Consider the following 23461-nt stretch of genomic DNA (forward strand, 5'->3'; position numbering starts at 1 on the left):
AATTTCGTTCTACTACGCTAACAATTTAGTCCAAACTGGAGCTACATAAATGTACAAATTACTTCTTAAATAATTATATCCTTGTCTATCTATAGTACTTAGTCAAAATGTGTGGGTAAATTAAAAGATTATAAATCAAGTTGTGATTTGAACAAATCTATATTGCACAACTACTTCATTGTTTAATCTCAGCTGACAAGTAAATATTTTAATTTTGAGAGTGCACATTTAGATAAACTCAACTCATTTCCACTGTATTAGTAGAACACTTCAACTTACAAATTCAAATGATCATTTAGAGTACACTTCCAAAATATGAAGCCGGAAATAGACCAATTTTATATCACTCTTCAATTCGAATTAGCAAAAGCAATATCTCCTTGCATAATATAGATTCTAATTAAACATTCATGATCTAGATGTGAATGAGTCGAATGACTTATCCCTCGATCTATTAGTGAACTATCTCTCCAGAGATTGTGAAAAATGTTCTACTAGAAATATTCTTGTTATTCCTTTGATTCATATTCCCCCAAAAGTGGATCCCACTCTAATAGCTCCGAATAAATTAAATATGTGTGTTGAGATCGAAAACACTTTTTCACACTTTCATATATTAGGAGATTTCACTTGGAAAAAAAATGTTATTTATGTGTCATGTTGGCGTCGAATGTTCATGAGTCAGAGTGAGAAGAAGTTGAAGTGTCAGTTGATACACGATGAGTTGATGCCTACATATACACTCTTAAAATTAAAGACCTTACCTACCAATTGAGATAAAGTTTAAATTTCTATTGATGTATTATGTATATTATGCATAAACTAATTTCATATAATATATTTAATGTAATTAACTTATTTACCTACGTGATGTATGCTTGCAAACCACTCACAAAGCATATCCAAATTTTTAGCTTACAAAGTGTCTTATAGTAACATTTTATGTACATTTCGATCACTTGGAGAATTGAACAATAATACGACTAACACAATGAGAAAAATAGAAAAATCTCAGTAGTTCAGTTGATTGACTATTTGAACTTTCACCTTATTGGCATGGGTTGTACAATACTAAATTATTACTTCATCTTTTACAATGATGAGAAAATGGGAACACCTGGTAAGGTACCTCCACCATCGACAATGAAGATATTGCCCGTTACATATTCAGAAGAATCATGAATCAAATATCGAATTACTGTTGTTAAAGCTGGATCTGTTGTTCCAATATATATCTCTGAGGGAGGGTTTTATAAAGAAATTTATGTAACCATTTTTGTTGTAAAAGGCTCTCTGTTATCTCAGATTTGAATATTCTTGGTGATATTGAGTTCACCCTGATCTTGTCTACTCCTAATTCAAGAGCCATTATCTGCAATTCGATCATGATCAAGTAGATTTATCATAATCTATAAACTCAAAATATTGACTCAACACGCATAGTGAAATATCTATGTGGAAGAGAGCTAATAACAAGTCATCTCAACGTACATTCATCTTTTAAGTCTAGAGAAATTAATTAACGTACCTTAGTGACCATGTCAAGAGCCATCTTTGAAGAAGCGTAAGCAAGAGTCCCTGGTACTACTACTCGATTTAGGGCAGCTATTGAAGTTATATTAATAACAGATCCTCCACCCTGTTTAGCATCACGCATATGTCTACAAACATATTTTGACACTAACCATGCCCCTCTTAGATTTGTCTTAAAGGTATGTTCCCACTCTTCCTCTGACAATTTGAGTGAAGAGCTCACACTACCAATATAAATTAGCCAATTTCCTATTATTATCAGTAGTAGCGGAAACAGGATTTCATACTATAAATCAACATATATGTACGTTAGTTAGCAATGTTATGTTCAATTATATTACTTCTAACACTGACATTGTTAACCAAGACATCGATACGTCCAAAGGCGTCCCAAGCTATTTTTACCGCGGCCTCAATAGTAGCACCATTAGCCATGACATCAAGCTCGAGGGCGAATGCACGCCGGGCCGGGCCCTCTGAATTAATCTGGTTGCAGAGATTTGTCAGCCTGTCAACACGACGGGCTGCAGCAATGATCCTGCAACCGGCTTTTGCTAAGTCGAGACAGAACTCTAGCCCGATTTCCGAGGAGGCCCCTGTCACCATCACTACTTTCCCAGTCAGGTCTTTCCATGGCTCCATTGTTCAATTTAATTATTATGCTGAAATAATGCAATAGTGAGAGAGTTATATATGCAGGGTTCAAGAATCTAAGTTGGCCAGCCTAATTAGCACTATCGTACCTCGTGAACCGTAAATCCTTAAGAACAACTTGTATCAAATTATATTATAGAGTGACGGAATCAAAATTTTCATAACATTTCAAAATATTAAAAAAATAAACATACAATATAATATTACTAGTTGTGATTATTGTAATTAGTTTAAATACAATCATGTGGTTGAATTTTCCTAATTATAGATCTTGAAATACATCAATAATTTGTTCTAATTACAACTTGATTTATAATCCTATAATTATTAATTCACGCATTTTATAAATAAACCAACTATACACAAGGGATATAATTATTTAAGAAGTAATTATTAGTACACTAGATTTAATTTAGACAAAATTGTTAACGTAGTATTGAACAAAAAATTAAGAGGCCATGTGCTTAATTGACTACTTTATGCACTATAAATTATGTGTATATTTAAGAAGTAATTATTAGTACACTAGATTTAATTTAGACAAAATTGTTAACGTAGTATTGAACAAAAAATTAAGAGGCCATGTGCTTAATTGACTACTTTATGCACTATAAATTGTGTGTATATTTGGACCATTCCATGTAACTAGTTCAATATACAAAAATACAAGCACCTCTAGATCTGTAATCGACGATATGTATTAATTAAATAACTTTGTCGTATCTGATTCTTAGTAATGAGGCCATTAGTGAAATCTGTTTTGCTAATTTTCTTAAATAACTCTCGCATGGTTAGTTTGGCAAGATGTGCAACTATTGAATGAATAAAATAAGCCAAATCATTAGTAAATACGTACTAAATACTGGTAGGTAATTTCAATCATTTAATTTGGATCATGACCATATACAATTATTGATACAAGTAATAGGATTAGGAGAAATAACTATACATATAGCCTTTGTCATTTTATTGATGTATTGTCGGTGAATGTTTTTTCTTCCTAGTACTAGATTCCAGTTTCATGTTCCATCATTATTAAAACTTTATCCATTAGAATATTTGTTTTATTATATAAATAATTATTAGCAATATTTTATAAACCCCAGACAGTACTCACGTTGTTGTTTCCATGGTCGGTGTCTGGACACCTGATAACAGTGAGGAGGGATGACGTTCTTGATATCACCAATTGTAAAAGGAGGCTTTGAAATTGGTACTCTTTCGAGAGGATTTTTCTTTTGTTCAGTAGTCTTAGTTGTTGGAGTAGACATATTGCCACCGCCTCTCATTTTTTTGTTCTTCTATCCTATCAACGTGCGGAGAATTCGTTGAGAGTTTGTCAAAAAAATAATAATTAATTTGTTAATAGAATAGAAAGAAATATTTTTGGTAAAAATTGGAGAAGTTCAAAAGATACCTTCTTTTAGCCTCACCTAAATGCGTAGAGAGTTCTCTCTTCTTTATAGAAAATAGAGAACAAGAGGTCTGGCCAACTCTTTTTAAAAAAGGAATAACCATATGGTATTCATAACTTAATTATTAGTTTGACTAGTCCTGATCCTTGCGATGCAGAGAAGAAGCATTTTCTATCAAATAGTCAAATTTATTTGACTGAGGCCTAAATATTCCATTTACCCCATTACAACCTTTTGGTGGTCGACTAAGCCAGCCAAATTTATTCGTTAAATAAAAATAGTAGATATAGATCTGAAAATAAATTAGTATACGCTAGTAGAAAATAAAAGCGGCCATATGTATATATATATATATGAGTTAAAATTTTCACTAGTTAAGATGACTCATAATATGAAGAAGTAATTAACACAATAATTTTTTTTATTAGAGTTCGTTAAAAATATGATTGTGATAATTTTAAATGAAAATAGTACAATCACGTGGCTGAATTTTCCTAGTAATAAATCATGAAATACGTCAATATGGATTTGTTCTAATTACAACTTAGTTTATAATATTTTAATGAACCCACACATTTTGACTAAGTACTATTGATATAAGCAATTTATTTAAGAAGTAATTAGTACACTTATGACGTAGCCTACTACTGGATTTGCATGCATGGTCAGAAATATGAGATTTCTGACTGTCTCCCTCCCTCGAAACTTTCCATCAGAAATTTGATGTTTTTTTCAAAAAAAATAATATAATTAATTTCAGCAATTATTTTCATAACAGGAAGTATTAGTACTCATTCACACCAAAATGATTGTTACATATAAGTAGATATTTATTTTATTGCATAATGACGGATTTAACAATACAATAGTAACAACTTAAACCAACATTTAACAATAAAATACAACAAAAACACACAATTATTCAAAATCCTTGCACCTTCTTAATTAGGTTAAAACATTTAACCAATTCCAAGTAATTGGTCTCTTGGTATATTACTTTCAAAGCTTGTTTTTATACCAATAAACACCTCTACCTTGAGATCCTTCATCCTTTTCCACATAGATGCACTCCTTTGTATCCCTCCACATTGCCTTTATAATTGGGGTATCATCAACTTGGTAGTAATCTCCTAGCAATGGTTTAATAGCGTTGGTCGCCTCCATTGCATGGTAATGTGATATGTATGAGAATATATGATGCAAAACATGAGTATCTGTAACATTATGGAACACCTTATTTAGTATACCATAGTCTCTATCCACCGTAGCTAAAGCTCCTCTTAGAAAATCCCACTCCGATGAATCATAATGTGGCAATGAAGCATGAGTGTGGTGCATAAGAGTGATCAGCACTATAAATCCATTCACAATTAGGAGAGGCACTCCATAGATGCATAGAACCCAAGTTAGCCCTTGTGTCATAGCAAGGCGGTATAATACATAAGTAGTTGCAATCACACCTGCATCTGAAATGTAGATTTGCATTCTCTCGCGGTTAGAATATAATGGGCTATTTGGATCGTAGTGACATGTAAAACGTTCATATTTTTTGCCGGAGATATTGAACATCAAGTATAAAGGCCAGGCAAAAGTGAGGGTGAAGGCAAGTACGAATACTCGTCCTAATGGATTGTTCAAGTATTTGTAGTACCATCTTAGTTTGGATTTAAACCTAGGTATGTAAACTTCATCATTCTCAAGGGAACCTGTGTTGGCATGATGGCGACGATGACTATGCTTCCATGCAAAGTAGGGTGTTAAAAGGGCAGAGTGGAGGATATGGCCAACAGTGTCATCTACCCATTGGTAATCACTAAAGCCATGATGACCACATTCATGCCCAATGACCCATATTCCAGTGCAAACACAACCTTGAGCGATCCAATAAGCAGGCCATGCAAGGTAAGTTAATGGGGATGGAAGGAGGTGGAAGTAAGTGTTGGCAATATAATAGAAGATGGAGACAAATATGAGATCTTGAATAAGATAAGAGAAGGAGCGAATTAGAGAACGTTGGAAGCAGTGAGGTGGAATGGCCTTCTTGACATCGCCAAGTGTAAAAGGGGGCTTTGCAGATGGAACTCTTTGGAGATGATTTTTCTTTTGTTCATTTTTAGTTGTTGGAGTAGACATATTTCCACCAGCTCCCATGGTATTCTCCTGTCTCTTGATTAATCCTAAAATCTGCATCAATTAAGTTTACCTCAAATTAACTTTGGTTTACTATTATATATAGTTATAATATAAAACAATTAATCATTACGTAAATATGATATGTATTAAACAGAAATTAAAACAATTCAACCATGGCAAATCAAACATAAATGTTTCATTAAGAAAAGAAAATGTTAAAGTTCATAGTTTTTGATAGGATGATAAGCGGTTAATCTAAATTAAAGCCAAGATCAAAAGAGACAAATTTTTGGCCTTACTCTTTGTTTAAGAAAAAGAGATGAAATGCCTTAATAATTCTGATGAGTGGTTTCTCACTTAGTGAAAATATTGTGTGTATATAATGGCTATACATGGGACCCACTAGCCATCCTCTTTTGACCAATCCATGCACACTACCAATTTTATTATTTGGTAAATTTAATCTATTTCCATGGATATTTTGATTTAATTGGTGAGAAAAGAAAAAATAACAATATTTTTATACTATTTTATTGAGAATCTGTTTCCACCACATATTTTTTTTAGTGATCTGATTAAATGGAAATGAAAGGGGGATTCATAATCTATAACACAAATTTTTTAGTGATTTATATTGAGAAAAACGTTTGGGTTTGATAGTGGAGCCATTTTCCTGGCAATTTCATCCATGTCTATATACTACATCGCAATTGGAAAAAATAAAATAATACAAAGATTATTGTATAAGTTAATTATACGCGTACATAACTATTCTGGAAATTAAAATAGAAAACGAACAAGGAACAAATTAATGATGCAATTTTTTTGTACATAATTATTAATTTTCTTAATACATTATAAGGCCTCCAACTTTAATAATGGCAGATCAATAAACTGACAAGGTGGCTAGAGTTATTTAAGAATGTAATTAAGTACAGATTACCGGCATGGGTTGTGGTTGTTAACATCCAATTGACCTAATATTTTCAAAATTCGTAACTATTAAGTTTTATTTATTCAATACTTCAAAATACAACTTTTATAATTTTAAATAAGTTTTATTGATAATTATCTTTATTTGTCAAAATTTCAGGATTTTTTATCAATTAATTTTAATTACATTATTTTTTGTCACAGCCGGTTGACTACGTTCAAATATTTGTTCATTTTGATTAAATCATTGTTTCTATTAAATTACATTTTTTACATGTCATTAGTTACGTTCATTTCATTTTATTCGTTACATTTGTTAATATTCATTTTGATATTTTGCACATTCTAGAAATTCATTCAAATATAGATAAGTTTTCATACACAGATATTTTATTAACTAGTGATTTTGGCTCATAGTTTTAAGATAATGATATTGTACTATTGGTGGTTTTCGATTTTCTATTTAAGCTATTTCTTAGTCATTAAGTTAGGGTGGTGGATAAGATTTAGGGATAATTTTTAAATTTTTTTAATCTTTAGAAATTTGTTATAGTATTCATAATTTTCCATCATAATCTGATATATTGTGTGTTTAATGAAAATTTTGATTCCGTCATTTGATACAAGTTGTTCTTAAGAATTTACAGTTCGCGAGGTACGATAGTGCCAACTTAGATTCTTGTACTCTTGCATATATAATTTAGGACTACATAGTCCTAAATTTTGAACAAAATTCCACGTGCTTGACTATTCGTGCACTTAAAGTGGGTGACTCAAATAGCAACCAAATACTAATTTATTAATGAATAATAATTTAATATCAATCTACAACTATACATTAAAGCAAATCAAATAAACATTACTGTATATCCAATAAAAATATAATAATGGCCCAAATGATAGTTACTAAATTTAAGGTACTTGTACTAGGAGGGTTTTTTCTTCTTTTCTTTAATCAACATGTACTAGGTAGATATTAAACCACTTTGTCCTAAATAAGTTTAATTTGTGCAAGTTACAAAATTTAAAAATACATAGACATACGGTTAACTTAACCCCAATATACACAAACTTATTCATTGATCAGCTAATTAAATACGTCAACTTGACACAGATATATCTCGTGAATTATCAGACAAGACATGACAAAATATTTGTCTTCCAATAATTGCATGATATGTTATTATATTCTTGTTAGAATGTGTGTTGATATATCTTATAATTAAGATCGATCGATCGATTCACGCTAGTGACTAGTTGTTTAGCATAATTATTTGATATTGTTGGCACCTACTACATATAAATTGTAATACCTTAAAAATACATTTTCCAGTAGCTAGTCGACTATATTGACTAAAGATTAAACAAAAAACTAATTGTGCCAATTATAAAATTGGGAGAAGGATATTGCGTAAGATTACGGAAACTAATTAAACGTTTTTACGTTGAAAGTGCCATTTGATTTATTTTATTTCAAAAAAAACAAATTAAAGTTTCATTTACCATAATTTAGTTAAGGGTAAGTATAGCTCATAAATAATGGACAGGATGGAGTATAGCTTATTAACAGGAAAAAGTGATAAGAGCCTTAGGTCCATTCAGTTTAGGTAGAGTTAGTAAACTTCACTTAAAAATAAAGATGGTAATCATTTGATTCTAACAAGTGGTATCAGAGTTAAGGTTATGAGTTTGATTCTCAAGAACAATATAGTTGCATGACTCAGCATGAGACAAGTATTGGAATGAAGAATGTTAGGTAACGTTAACATTCTACGTACCTATGAAGAGACTATAGGCTCTTAGTAGATATTAGACTTAATTAAGGTGTCATGACCCAATCTCAGATTCGTGACGGACATCATTGACAACATCTCCCTTATCGAACGAACCTTAACTCAAATATCAAATATATTTGGAAAGGGGAGATGTTGGATGCCGATCAACAATCAATAACGACAATAACATCATTATAATTAATACTATATCACAAAGACACAAACTGAGAATTTTCAAAATCTAAAGAAAGTTCATTTTATATGGGACAAACTTAGGATGACAAAGTTGAAAAAAAGAGGTTACTTTAATTTTGAAATCTTAAGTTTTCTTGTGAATACTTTATAGTAAAAAAATTTAATACTTAAGAAGAGAAAATAAGGTAACTTTAATTTCCCTCCATTCATACAATACAAAAAAGAATAGACTTTTAGGAGTAGTCCGATTGGAAAAGTAAAATGATATATTTGGACTCAACCAATTATGAGTAGGGTCGGGTATAAAATATCGAAAATCGAATTAACGAATCGAATAAAAATTTTTGGTTATTTGGTATGGTATTGGGAGTAAAATTTTAGAATTATGGTATTCGGGTTTGGGTTGGGTATGAGACATTATAACCATTTGGTATTCAGTATTTTCTGAATACCAAATTATTTACTTAATGAGGGTCATATATCAACATATCCATTACTCATTTGTACAAGTCCAAAGAGAAAGTTAAAGAATAAGCATGAATAATCCAAATACATGTCTTTTAGTTGTATTAGTCTGTTTTCTTGATGTCTTCTTATTTGTTGATCTTCTATTATATCGTGCGTCCACATAAAAAAAAATAGAAATGATTAGAGAAATAGTATTTTCTCAACTTTCACTTTGACTAACATCTATTTTAACGAATTAGTTATATTGGAGACATTTGACTGAAATTGAGCACGAGGAGTGACAAAGACTTGACGACCTCTACCTTATTACTAATTAAAATTAAAAAGATAAATACACTATGTACAAAGTGCAATTCCCTTCTTTCAAAATTCATCAAGTTAAAAACTATTTTTTTAAAAAATAAATAGGAACATGTATAGGAGATTTCAATTTAATGTTCTGTGAAGGTATATATGGTTAACTTTTAAAATAAAATATATTCATTAAATTTAGTAATAAATTCATGACATGTATTATTTCTCATATAAATTTTTCATCGTTCAATTATGACTAATTAATGTATTCTCACTTTTATCTTTTATTTGTTCTAATTATATTTCTTTTAATTAATTCACACATTTTAACTATTGGTAGACAATGATATACATATAATTATTTAATAAATTAGTACACTTACATAGTCCTAAATTTTGATAAAGTAGTTAACGTAGCATTGAACAAAATTCAGAGACCACGTGCTTGACTATTCGTGCACTAAAGTGGGTGACTCAAATATCAACCAAATAATAATTTATTAATGAATAATAATTTAACATCAATCTTCAACTATACATTATTAAATAAAAAAACCTTACTGTATATCCGATATAAATATATAATAATGGCCCAAATGATAGTTACTAAATTTAAAAAGTACTTGTACTAGGAAGGTTTTTTTTTTTTAAATCAACATGTACTAGGTAGGTATTAAACCACTTTGTTTGTCCTAAATAAGTTTGTAGAAGTTTCAGAATTTCAAAATACATATACATACGGTTAAACTTAACCCCAACTATTAACTTGATACACAAACTTATTTATTGATCAACTAATTAAATACGTCAACTAGGTCCAAGTGTATCTCGTGAATTATCATATGTACGTGACAAAATATTTCTTTCAATAATTGCATGACATGTTCTTATATTCTCGCTAGGATGCATGTGTGTTGATATATCTTATAATTTAGATCAAATTCACATTGGTGACTAGTTGTTTATAGATTAAAAGTTTGAATAATATTATTTGATGTTGTTGGCACATACTACATATACCTGAAAAAATACATTTTTTGAGTAGTCGATTATATTGACTAAAGATTAAACAAAGAAGTAATTGTGCCAATTATAAAATTGGGGAGAAGGATATTGCGTAAGATTACGGAAACTAAAACGTTTTTACGTTGAAAGTGCCATTTGAATTTTTTTTAAAAACAAATTAAAGTTTCATTTACCATAATTTAACTAAGGGGTAAGTACTATAGCTCATAAACATAAATAATGGACAGGATGGGAGTCTAGCTTATTAATAGGAAAAAAATGATTTAGAGCCTTAGGTTCATTAAATTTAGGTAGAGTTTGAAAATTTCACTTTAAGCGTTTGATTCTAACAAGTGGTATCAGAGTTAAGGTCATGAGTTCGATTCTCAAGAGCAACACGATGCATGAGACAAGTATTGGAAGAAAGAATGTTGGGTAACGTTAACATCTTGTTTATGAGATTATAGTTCGTGACCGGCATCATTGACAACATCTCCCCTTATCGGACGAAACCTTAACCTCGAATATCAAATTGGATGCCGGTCAAGTTGATCTTGTGAACTTAATAACACTATCATCTCAACAATCAAATAACGACAATTAATCAATATATCACAAAGTGAGAATTTTGAAAATCTACAAAAAGTTCATTTTATATGTAAATGGGACAAACTAAGGATGACAAAGTTGAAAAAAAGAAGTTACTCTAATTTTGAAATCTTAAGTTGGATTGTGAATACTTTATAGTCAATTTTTTTAGTACTTTTAAGAAGAGAAAATAAGGTAATTTTCCCTTTATTCATACAAAATACAAAAAAGAAAGGACTTTTAGGAGTAGTCCAGTTAGGAAAGCCCAATTTATGCAACTTACTTTCCTTATTAGTCGGTATAAAAAAGAATGATATATTTCTATAATAAGTAACAATTTAACTATAAAATGTCTATTTTATACTTAATGAAATGATTTACAGCCACACAAATTTCTATAATTTATTTTGAACCACAAATTTTAAAAGTCTTAATTTCTTTCTTAAACTTTGTGCCGAGTCAAATTACCTCACATAATAACAATGGGACAGAGGGAGTACAAATTATGAGTAATCTTAATAAACGTATTTTGGGGGATTTAACTTTCACTTTCACTTTGACTAAGATTTATTTTAAGGAATTAATCAATGATAGATTAATTATATTGGAAATATTTGACTGAAATTGAGCACGGGGATATCCAACGAACATGCAATGTACTGCATGAAACTGCCAATATAATCTTATGCCCACCTTTATTTACTTTTTGGATATTAAATCTTTTTCAAATCTGCCATGTTTGAACAAATTAAAGTATTGGCCAAACCAACCATCAAAGGGTGTCATATGATGGATTGAACTCTTTCATGGGTTTCGAGTTTGAGCTATGAATATGTATACATATAATAAAATAATTATAAAGAGCGCTTTGTTAAATAGATGGTAAGAAGCGTTTCCGCTTGGAAAGGCCTTACACAAGGCGAATTTGAACTAGTCAGACCAATGAGTTACGAATATAGAAAGGTCCAAGAATTATACTAAAGAGGTTCAAATTCTTCAAGGATTTTAGCACTGAAGTCTATTGTATTACTCCGTCCATCCCAATTTATGTGACACTTTTCGAATTTCGAGATTCGAACAAGTCTATCTTTGATCGTAAATTTTTCATATATCTTTTAATTATTTTGAATTATCAATTAATGTGACTTATAATACTTTTTACGTAGTTTACAAATATATAAATTTCATTTCAAAAAAATTGAAGATTTCATGCGCAAATTTCTGGTCAAACTTTAATTGTTTGACTCTCGAAAACGAAAAGTGTCACATGAATTGAGACAGAGAGAGTAAAATTATGAGTTCAGATGTATTGTTTATAGTTTGTTATAACATTAATAAACTTTTACGTATAAATTTATATTTTACATTGAAAATACTGAATTTAGATGAACTAGACATATATAGCAATAATACACTACCTTTTGTAAAATAAAATAAAATAGAAGGGTTAGGGCCAGACCATTGGGCTCTCGTTTTCTACAATATCTATAAAAACCAAGAGAATGTGGGAGATTGAAATATCCAACTTCTAGGTAAATTAAACGCTAAAAGAAGATCTCTTTTGAACTTTGAGGTATTCAATTTAATTCCTTTCTTTTCATAACAAAAAAATCATCTTTATTTACAAAATAAATACCATTTTTATGAACTATGATGATTTGAAGCTAATTTAATTTAATTTAATTATTGCAGATTTAGGATTAAGCAAAAATGGGAGCTGGTGGTAATATGTCTAATCCAACAACTAAAAATGAACGAAAGAAAAATCCTCTCGAAAGAGTGCCAAGTTCAAAGCCCCCTTTTACAATTGGTGATATCAAGAAGGCTATCCCTCCTCATTGCTTTCAACGCTCTCTCATTCGCTCCTCCTCCTATCTTATTCACGATCTCATACTTACCTTCATCTTCTACTACATCGCCACCACTTACTTCCACCTCCTTCCATCCCCGTATTCTTACCTTGCATGGCCTATTTATTGGATCGTTCAAGGTTGTGTTTGCACCGCCCTATGGGTCATTGCCCATGAATGTGGCCACCAATCCTTTAGTGATTATCAATGGATAAATGACACTATTGGTTTTATCCTCCACTCTTCACTTTTAACACCATACTTCTCATGGAAATATAGTCATCGTCGTCATCACTCCAATACTAATTCCCTTGAGCATGATGAAAATCATGTGCCCAAACTTGAAGTCAAATTAAAATGGTACACCAAATTATACGTGAATAATCCACTAGGACGATTATTATTAATTGCATTCACACTCACTGCTGGCTTACCTTTATACTATACCATCAATATAGCCGGTAGACCTTATGATCGCTTTGCAAGTCATTTTGATCCATATAGCCCTATTTACAATAATCGTGAAAGGCTACAAATTTACATCTCAGATGTAGGTGTAATTGCAATTATTTATTTATTATATCGCGTTGCTCTAACACAAGGGCTAACTTGGGTTATATGCATCTATGGGGTGCCCTTACTAATTGTGAACGGGTTCATCGTGTTAATAACTTTACTACACCACACTCATGCTTCATTGCCACATTATGATTCATCGGAGTGGAGTTGGCTAAGAGGAGCTCTAGCTACAGTAGATAGAGACTATGGGGTTCTAAATAAGGTGTTTCATCATATAGTAGATACACACGTTCTACATCATCTATTTTCAAGTATACCACATTATCATGCTATGGAGGCAACCAAGGCTATCAAGCCATTGCTAGGAGAATACTACCAATTTGATGGAACTCCATTTTACAAAGCAATATGGAGAGATTTTAATGAGTGTCAATATGTGGAGAAAGATGAAGGATCTGAAGATCAAGGCATTTTCTGGTATACAAATTACAACATATAATATTCATCAATAACTACTTAACTAGAATAATTGGCTAAATGTTTGCCAATTCATGAGTACGTTGTTGTTAGTATTTTGTATTATGTATTTTCATAATAATAGTGTATTTGTATTGTTACTTTTGCTAAGTCATTGGAAATAATGTTAAAACGATCAATTTATTGTTGATGCACTATAATTTATTGTAATCATGTTGAATTTTTTTAGTGTTAGAGAACTAAAACATATAATTATAATATAAATATTGGATTAATTGAGAAAGGTCCAAATAAGTCGGTATTTATGGGTATATAGTGAGAATTCAGATATTCTCAACTTAATTTGAGATTGAGGTATTGCAATATAAAGTAAGTAAAAAAGTTTGTATGATTATATTTGGACATTTATTTGTAGCTTTTAATTTGAAAAGAAGAAGAAGAAAAAGGAGGTTTGTGATATTTGAAGATTTATAAAGTAGGGGGAAATATGGTGAACAATTGAACAATACAAATGAGTTACTTTTTTCTAGTACATAACAATTTTTTGACCAATTTATCACAATAGGTAACATAAATAATATCAAAATTTATTCGTCCGTTGTAATTTGTGAACAAATCAACAACACATGCAATGTTATAACTTACTTATGATGTATAACTTATGTTGCATTGAACAAGTTCAATTGAATTTGACTTATTTAACTGTCTCATACTCTTATTTAACTTCTTCATTTTTTCTTATATTTATACAAAACGTAACCAAAAATTCAAGATCACTCCTTATAAAAGTTATTCATGTAAATCACTCCAAACAAACTAAACCTGTACTGAATGGACCCAAGTCTCTATATCATTTTCCAATAATAAATTATAGTGCATGAAACATTAAAAGTTTTTTAATGTCACATGCAACCTATGTTTTATTTTTGGAAATCTTACGTACGCAATATCCTCCCCCAATTTTATGATTTAATTAGCACAACTACTTCATTAATTTTTATGGTATGTAGGCACCAGGGATACCACATAATAATATATTTTGTTTATCAATTATTTATCTAAGATAAGACAAATCAACACATGATTAATTAAAAAGAACCACATGATATACGAAATTGCAATTTTTAAGTTATATCTTTTTCATCTGACTCATTTGGTAGGTGTTGGAATCTAAATTAGTAGGCGTTTAGCCATGTGATACCATATCACGATATGGTATCGTGAGATGGAATCAGCGTTTGGACATGTGATTTTACGTTGATTCCATATCATGAGAGGTGATACCATATTCTCCAAAAACCATGATATGGAATCATATGGTGATTCCATATCATGATTTGAGATATTTTAATACAATACTTGATCCATGAGATTATATTTTGTTAAAACAACCCCACATTTTTATCTACTAACCATTTGTTTCATATGTAAATAAAATTTAAGTGCACATTTATATTTTATGTGTAAGTTATTAGTATTTAATTATATATTTCCTATCAACTTTGTTTAAAGAGATAATATTTATTTTATGACTTAGCATTGTCTTGGAAGCACTATTTTTATTACTTTTACAAACATTATTTTTATGAAGTGCATTCTATAATGCTTCCAATTTATTTTATGTTCACTAAACTAATATTGATGTATTTTTTATTTGATAGGATTGTGTTGGTGCGATTGATGGAACATATATAGAAGGGGAGGTTCCTAAAGCGGTGCAACATACATATCGTAATCGCAAAGGAAGAACATCACAATATGTCTTATGTGCTTGTGATTTTGATATGCGATTTACCTTTGTCGCTGCTGGTTGGGAAGGTACTGCACATGATAGTAAAGTACTTGAGAATGCACTTGTTGAACCAACGTCACAATTTTCATTTCCGCCACATGGTAACTTTAAATTACATCCTTAGAATAGATATTATTTATTTACACAAAGTTGTCTCATTTAAGTCACATATGCTTTTAGTAATTCTTTATAAAATATTTTTTGGTAGATAAATATTATGTTGTTGATGCTGGTTTTCGAAACACACAAGGATTTTTAGCTCCATACAAATGACTACACTATCATTTGCAAGATTACCGAGGAAGTGAAAGAGAGCCTCAAAATGCCAAAAAATTATTTAATTATAGGCATTCTTCTCTGTGCAATGTGATTGAACGGACTTTTGGAGCTTGGAAAAATAGATTTAGAATACTGAAACAAGGCATGAACCATTATGATATTGATACACAAGTGAAAATTGTCATAGCTTGTGCAGTGTTACATAATTATTTGCGAGAATACCAAAGTAGTGATGAAATATTTATGGTCTATGAACATGAAGATATAGTTGCGGAGGATATTGACCAACAAATGGCTCAAAGTAACAATGTTGGTTCGTCTTCTCGGTCACATGATCGAGAAATGCAAGTTCAACGTGAGGAAATTGTCCGTACTATGTGGGAGGATTATATTAAAGACTAGTACACTACAATTTATGTTCAATTTTTTTTTATTAAATTAAAGTTAGATGAAGCAATTACTTAAGTGGAGAACAAATAACTTTGTAATAATTTATTATGCGATTTTATAATTTTTTGTTTATTTGATAAGATTGAATAAACAATTGGGGCTATTTTAATAGTTTTACAACTTATGGAATTTTTATGTTTATGAGAAAATATACAACACAAAAATTCCATATCACATGACCAAACAAACCTTCAATTTCATCTCATGATATCATATCATGATTCCACATCATGATACCATATCACATGGCCAACACAGGCCCTTATAGCTACCCTCTTAATTTTGCTTAATACTACTTTAACAATTTTAATTTGTCCAATTTAATTGTACTCACTTTTTAAGTATAAGTACTCTAGTCTTGACTATAGTTAGTCAAAAAATGTGTGAATTAATTAAAATTAAATAAATCAAGTTATAATTAGAAAAATCTATCAGGAAAATTCAACCACATAATTGTACTCTTTTTATTAAATTACAATCACAACTACCATCATTAGTAAGTATTAAAAGCGAAAATGTTGAATAATTTTTTACCTTTTTGACTAAAAAAAACGAAAATAAGTTATTTTATATATATCCAAACATATGAAATCTTTCGTACTTCAAATATGATTAATCTCTACTTGCATCACTTTGTCTTATACACTTATTCCATTTTTTGGGTGTTTGGTTACAATTTTCATTTTTCAATTCCAACATGGTTAACAATTTCACCGGGTAACTTATTTTGACATTATTATTTAATTTGTACTTTATTTTTAAAAAAATATTTGCATATTATATTCACGTAATTTAATTAGATATATGATGTTCATACGTTTCTATTTAAAATAAACAAAAATAATTGAACTTCAGGTTTTTTGATATATTACACTTCGTAGGACCATTAAGTCTAGCATAGGTGATGCCTACCTAAGGTCTGGTCTCTTTTTTGAAGATATATTTTTATAAGATATATTTTATGGTATGTAGGTACTAGGAATACCACATAATAATTTTTTTTATCAAATAATAAAATCATAAACTATAATATAAAATAATAATAATAATAATAATTATAATAACATATGACAAACAAAAACATCCTAGAACATAAGAAAAGGAGGATGGAGCAGCACATGAATCTACTAGTTGTACGATACATTTAAAAGAACAACATGATATATATATTAGGTGTATACAATATTATATTAATTTGAATTTGGCAAATTATTGTATACCGAATCTAAGATGTATATCTACTCTAATAATTAACGATGTCAGTCCATTGGACAAAAGTTTTAATAATTATAACAAAAATGACAATAACATTATTAGAAAGCTAGATACAATCTCCACTAGAAGTGAATTAATAAGAACCATATGATATACTTTTATCAACCTTTTTTATTCAACATTTGTTTTTATAAACTATACTAAATTATAGTATTCAATATTCATATTCACATAAATGAGAATATACAAATTTGATTCTTTTTAAACGTCTATAAACAACCAGTCTCAAGTAAAATTAAATAAGGATGAAAGGAACATACAAACGTTTATATCATTCAGCACAATTTTGGATCAATTCGTTTGGTATACAAACTAAATTATTTTGAGTTATAATTTTTTATATATAAATTTTAAGTTGATTTATCTTAACTAAAAATTGCGATAAAGTAATCTCAAATTTAATTGATAATAGGGATATTAAATCTATACCATTAACTAAATATGATGTAATTGTAATATTAAATTTAATCTGAAAATATTCCATCTTATCCCGGTGACCAAATGACTAACTTCTTAAATAATTCATATAGTTAGTCAATGTGTGAATTAATTAAAAGAGAATAAACTAAGTGATGTAAATTACTAGTAAACATCAAATGAGTAATTTTTTCAGCATTATTTGAAAGCGAGAGACAAAATTTCATTAGACGTGAACTAAAAAGAACCATATAATATACTTTTATTGATTGATATTTGATTCATCTGACTCATTTGGTACGTGTTGAAGTCAAAATAAGAGCACAAATATATGGACTATTAATAGTGCATTAAGCAGTCAATATATTACATGCATTGATATGTTAACAATTTTGTCCAAATTTTGAATTATAGTCTACTAGCTTCTTAAATAATTCTATCCTTGTTATTTGTTAAATAGGTAGTCAAAATGTGTGAATTAATCAACAAATTATATTCCAATAATATTGATATTAATAATTACATTAGTAAAATAGTCATGTTTGGCTGCCATTTTTCGTCCATATATTAAAGGTGCATTGCTATTGGGCACATTATAATTGTATATAAATAACAATGGGGAATTGAAAAGACTTAAATATGTCATCGAACTCATTTACGTCATCGGTTAAAAAATTGTCCAATTTATGCCATATCGCCATTATGAAACAAGCTCGTTTATGTCAGTACAATCTCACAACTAGAATTTAAAAAATACTAACATAGCTATATATAGTGAAGGGTGGACACTTGAATACTAATTCGTTGAAATATTATGCTAGGTATATAAAAAATTATACAAAGTATCTAGATTAAAAAAATATTAAATCTCGAATACGAAAATGATGAAACTGGAATCTAAAGCACATTGACCAAAAGCATTGATAAATCGAGCCTTTCACTCTTACCTAACGCAATCTATTCTACTTTTATAGAAAGTATCAGAAACTAAATATTATTCCATTCGTTTCAATTTATGTGGCACTATATATTTAGCTTTTGTGATTCAAATAAATTTTTATTTGATCATAATTTTTTCATATATCTTTTAAATATTCTGAATTTTCAATTATTATGACTTATAACACTTTTTATGTAATTTTCAAATATATGAATTCTATTTCAAAAAACTTGAAGATTTCATATCTAAATTTACAATTAAACTTAAATTATTTGACACTTGAAAATATTCGAACTGTGCCACATAAATTGAGACAAAAAAATTTATATTTTATTAATGGAGAAAAACTTTTAAATGATATATTCTTTAATGATGCACCAACTTCTCCCCTAAATAAAGATATTCTCTAATAATTACACTACATTACTGAAACTTTTGATAATCCACAAACTTCTTCAACATCACTAGCCAAACCTAAAATCAAACATATATAACTTTCTAATTCAAAGTTCTGAAATGGAATGTGATTAGGGTGTTATTGTCCCTTTAGAGTGCTAACAGTCTCACTACAAGAAAAACGACCTTTATCACGATCCAACTCGCCACAGAGTGGCAATGTCGCTACAAAAAGTTTTTTTTGTGGCGAGTAAAGGTCGTTGTCTTTTGAGATCCTCCCTTGGTTGATACCTTCTTGTGGAGACAACAAATATTTGCCACAACTAAATAATCAACTTGCCACAAAACTACGTACCCTTTTTTTCCCCTAATAAACCATTCACCTAGACTATACTAGCTCGAGGTGATTGGGGAGGGGGTTAGACATTGACCTCTACCTCGTATATAAATATTAGCGGTAAATGAATTAATGCTATGACATACTTTAGCGATGTTTATATAGAGTATTGATTATAAATATCATATTTATTATCACCGCTAAATATAATATATATAACATTAATTATGTTATTGTCGCTGAATAATTACCACAAAATCTTTTATTTATCGCAATGAGTGTGTTTCTTTGCCCTGATCCCGAAGACAGGAACTTTTAATTCTCTATTAATACATATATAATATTGTAAAGAGGTCACGAAAAATTGAGCATTATATTTGTCGCAACTTATAAAGTTGCCGCAAATACCTTTTGTGGCGACTGATTAACTTGCCACGAAAACTTAACTTTTAGCAACGATTAATAGAGTCACCATAGAAAGTTGTCGCAAAAATTCTAACACTCAAGCAGCAAGGAATACTCTATAGAAATGTTGAATAAAGCACGGTATGCTTGTGAGTTACTTTTTCTGTCCCAATTTATGTGACCGATAGTCAAATAGACTAATATTTGGAGGTAAAAAAGTTTGTATGATTATATTTGGACATTTATTTGTAGCTTTTAATTTGAAAAGAAGAAGAAGAAAAAGGAGGTTTGTGATATTTGAAGATTTATAAAGTTGGGGGAAATATGGTGAACAATTGAACAATACAAATGAGTTACTTTTTTTCTAGTACATAACAAATTTTTAACCAATTTATCACAATAGGTAGCATAAATAATATCAAAATTTATTCGTCCGTTGTAATTTGTGAACAAATCAACAACACATGCAATGTTATAACTTACTTATGATGTATAACTTATGATACATTGAACAAGTTCAACTGAATTTGACTTATTTAACTGTCTCATATTCTTATTTAACTTCTTCATTTTTTCTTATATTTATACAAAACGTAACCAAAAATTCAAGATCACTCCTTATAAAAGTTATTCATGTAAAATCACTCCAAACAAACTAAACCTGTACTGAATGGACCCAAGTCTCTATATCATTTTCCAATAATAAATTATAGTACATGAAACATTAAAAGTTTTTTAATATCACATGCAACCTACGTTTTATTTTTGGGAATCTTACGTACGCAATATTCTCCTCCCAATTTTATGATTTAATTAGCACAACTACTTCAATTCATTAATTTTTATGGTATGTAGGCACCAGGGATACCACATAATAATATATTTTGTTTATCAATTATTTATCTAAGATAAGACAAATCAATACATGATTAATTAAAAAGAACCACATGATATACGAAATTGCAATTTTTAAGTTATATCTTTTTCATCTGACTCATTTGGTAGGTGTTGGAATCTAAATCTACCCTCTTAATTTTGTTTAATACTACTTTAACAATTTTAATTTGTCCAATTTAATTGTACTCACTTTTTAAGTATAAGTACTCTAGTCTTGACTATAGTTAGTCAAAAAATGTGTGAATTAATTAAAAGTAAATAAATCAAGTTATAATTAGAAAAATCTATCAGGAAAATTCAACCACATAATTGTACTCTTTTTATTAAATTACAATCACAACTACCATCATTAATAAGTATTAAAAGCGAAAATGTTGAATAATTTTTTACCTTTTTGACTAAAAAAAACGAAAATAAGTTATTTTATATATATCCAAACATATGAAATCTTTCGTACTTCAAACCTGATTAATCTCTACTTGCATCACTTTGTCTTATACTCTTATTCCATTTTTTGGATGTTTGGTTACAATTTTCATTTTTCAATTCCAACATGGTTAACAATTTCACGGGGTAACTTATTTTGACATTATTATTTTATTTGTACTTTATTTTAAAAAGAATATTTGGATATTATAGTCACGTAATTTAATTAGATATATGATGTTCATACGTTTCTATTTAAAATAAACAAAAATAATTGAACTTCAGTTTTTTTGATATATTACACTTCGTAGGACCATTAAGTCTAGCATAGGTGATGCCTACCCAAGGTCTGGTCTCTTTTGAAGATATATTTTTATAAGATATATTTTATGGTATGCAGGTACTAGGAATAATTTTTTTTTATCAAATAATAAAATCATAAACTATAATATTATGACAAACAAAAACATCCTAGAACATAAGAAAGGGAGGATGGAGCAGCACATGAATCTAATAGTTGTACGATACATTAAAAAGAACAACATGATATATATATATATATATATATATATATACTAGGTATATACAATATTATATTAATTTGAATTTGGCAAATTATTGTATACCGAATCTAAGATGTATATCTACTCTAATAATTAACGATGTCAGTCAATTGGACAAAAGTTTTAAAAATTATAACAAAAATGACAATAACATTATTAGAAAGCTAGATACAAACTCCATTAGAAGTGAATTAATAAGAACCATATGATATACTTTTATCAACCTTTTTTATTCAACATTTGTTTTGATAATCCACAAACTTCTTCAACATCACTAGCCAAACCTAAAATCAAACATATATAAACTTTCTAATTCAAAGTTATGAAATGGAATGTGATTAGGGTGTTATTGTCCCTTTAGAGTACTACAGTCTTACTACAACAAAAATGACCTTATCACGATCCAACTCGAGGTGATTGGGGAGGGGGTTAGACATTGACCTCTACCTCGTATATAAATATTAGCGGTAAATGAATTAATGCTATGACATACTTTAGCGATGTTTATATAGAGTGTTGATTATAAATATCATATTTATTGTCACCGCTAAATATAATATATATAACATTAATTATGTTAGTGTCGCTGAATAATTACCACAAAATCTTGTATTTATCGCAATGAGTGTGCTTCTTTGCCCTAATCCCGAAGACAGGAACTTTTAATTCTCTATTAATAATACATATATAAGTGTGCTTCTTTGCCCTAATCCCGAAGACAGGAACTTTTAATTCTCTATTAATAATACATATATAATATTGTAAAGAGGTCACGAAAAATTGAGCATTATATTTGTCGCAACTTATAAAGTTGCCGCAAATACCTTTTGTGGCGACTTCTTAACTTGCCACGAAAACTTAACTTTTAGCGACGATTAATAGAGTCACCATAGAAAGTTGTGTTGGGTTTAGCAAGATGTGAATGAGAAATAAAAAGAGAAAATGGAAAGTGGAAGAACCAATGAAAAAGGGGGAACCAATTTTGGAGGGAAAATGAAAAGTCATCATTGCAAAAGTGCAAATGAAAGGTCATTTTTACCATATCGGTAGAAGAAAGGAAATTGTTGTCCTTATATTAGGAAACACTTCCTTTAGTTCTTAAAGGGTTAAGAAGAAGGTACCCCCTCGCGCCGTCGTCGTCACTCGGCCTCGGCTTTGGATTTGGATTTGGATTTGGCAAATGATTTGATTGATAATATTTTTGGACAAAATTTATTTAATCAATCTTGTTAAATCATTTCCTTTCTCTTATAAATTAATTTGGCGCAACTGAATTTATTTGAAATTCACGTGTCACAGTAATCCTTCCAAAAAGTCGTTACTTTTCCCAAACGGTATTCATTCCGAAAAGTCGTTACTTTTCCCAAAGGACACAATGTTCTGGAAAAAACGGGTCTGAACAGATTTTCTGAACAGACGCGTTCCTTGCTGCAAATGGCTATAAA

At 29.6% G+C, this 23461-nt stretch overlaps 2 protein-coding genes and 1 pseudogene across 2 annotated transcripts; 1 reads left to right on the forward strand and 2 right to left on the reverse strand.

Moving 5' to 3' along the window:
- Window positions 1-1091: 1091 nt before the first annotated feature.
- Window positions 1092-2181, reverse strand: LOC125828520 (uncharacterized; annotated as a pseudogene).
- A 2235-nt stretch (window positions 2182-4416) lies between these two features.
- LOC125828504 (delta(12)-fatty-acid desaturase FAD2-like) lies at window positions 4417-5753 on the reverse strand. Its single transcript, XM_049507801.1, has one exon. The coding sequence runs from the start codon at window positions 5751-5753 to the stop codon at window positions 4602-4604; it is 1152 nt and encodes a 383-aa protein (XP_049363758.1). The 3' UTR covers window positions 4417-4601.
- Window positions 5754-12512: 6759 nt separating this feature from the next.
- Window positions 12513-13983, forward strand: LOC125828503 (delta(12)-fatty-acid desaturase FAD2-like). The gene is made up of 2 exons (XM_049507800.1): window positions 12513-12566; window positions 12686-13983. The coding sequence occupies exon 2, from the start codon at window positions 12704-12706 to the stop codon at window positions 13859-13861; it is 1158 nt and encodes a 385-aa protein (XP_049363757.1). The 5' UTR covers window positions 12513-12566; window positions 12686-12703; the 3' UTR covers window positions 13862-13983.
- The last annotated feature ends 9478 nt before the right edge of the window (window positions 13984-23461 follow it).

This window comes from Solanum verrucosum, unplaced genomic scaffold (assembly GCF_900185275.1).
Source record: "Solanum verrucosum unplaced genomic scaffold, falcon-dt-bn FXZP01000273.1, whole genome shotgun sequence".
Classification (NCBI taxonomy): Eukaryota; Viridiplantae; Streptophyta; class Magnoliopsida; order Solanales; family Solanaceae; genus Solanum; species Solanum verrucosum.

Coding starts and splice junctions, on each gene's coding strand:
- LOC125828504 (XM_049507801.1), bottom strand. CDS start 5,753: ATGGGAGCTGGTGGAAATATGTCTACTCCAACAACTAAAAATGAACAA.
- LOC125828503 (XM_049507800.1), top strand. CDS start 12,704: ATGGGAGCTGGTGGTAATATGTCTAATCCAACAACTAAAAATGAACGA.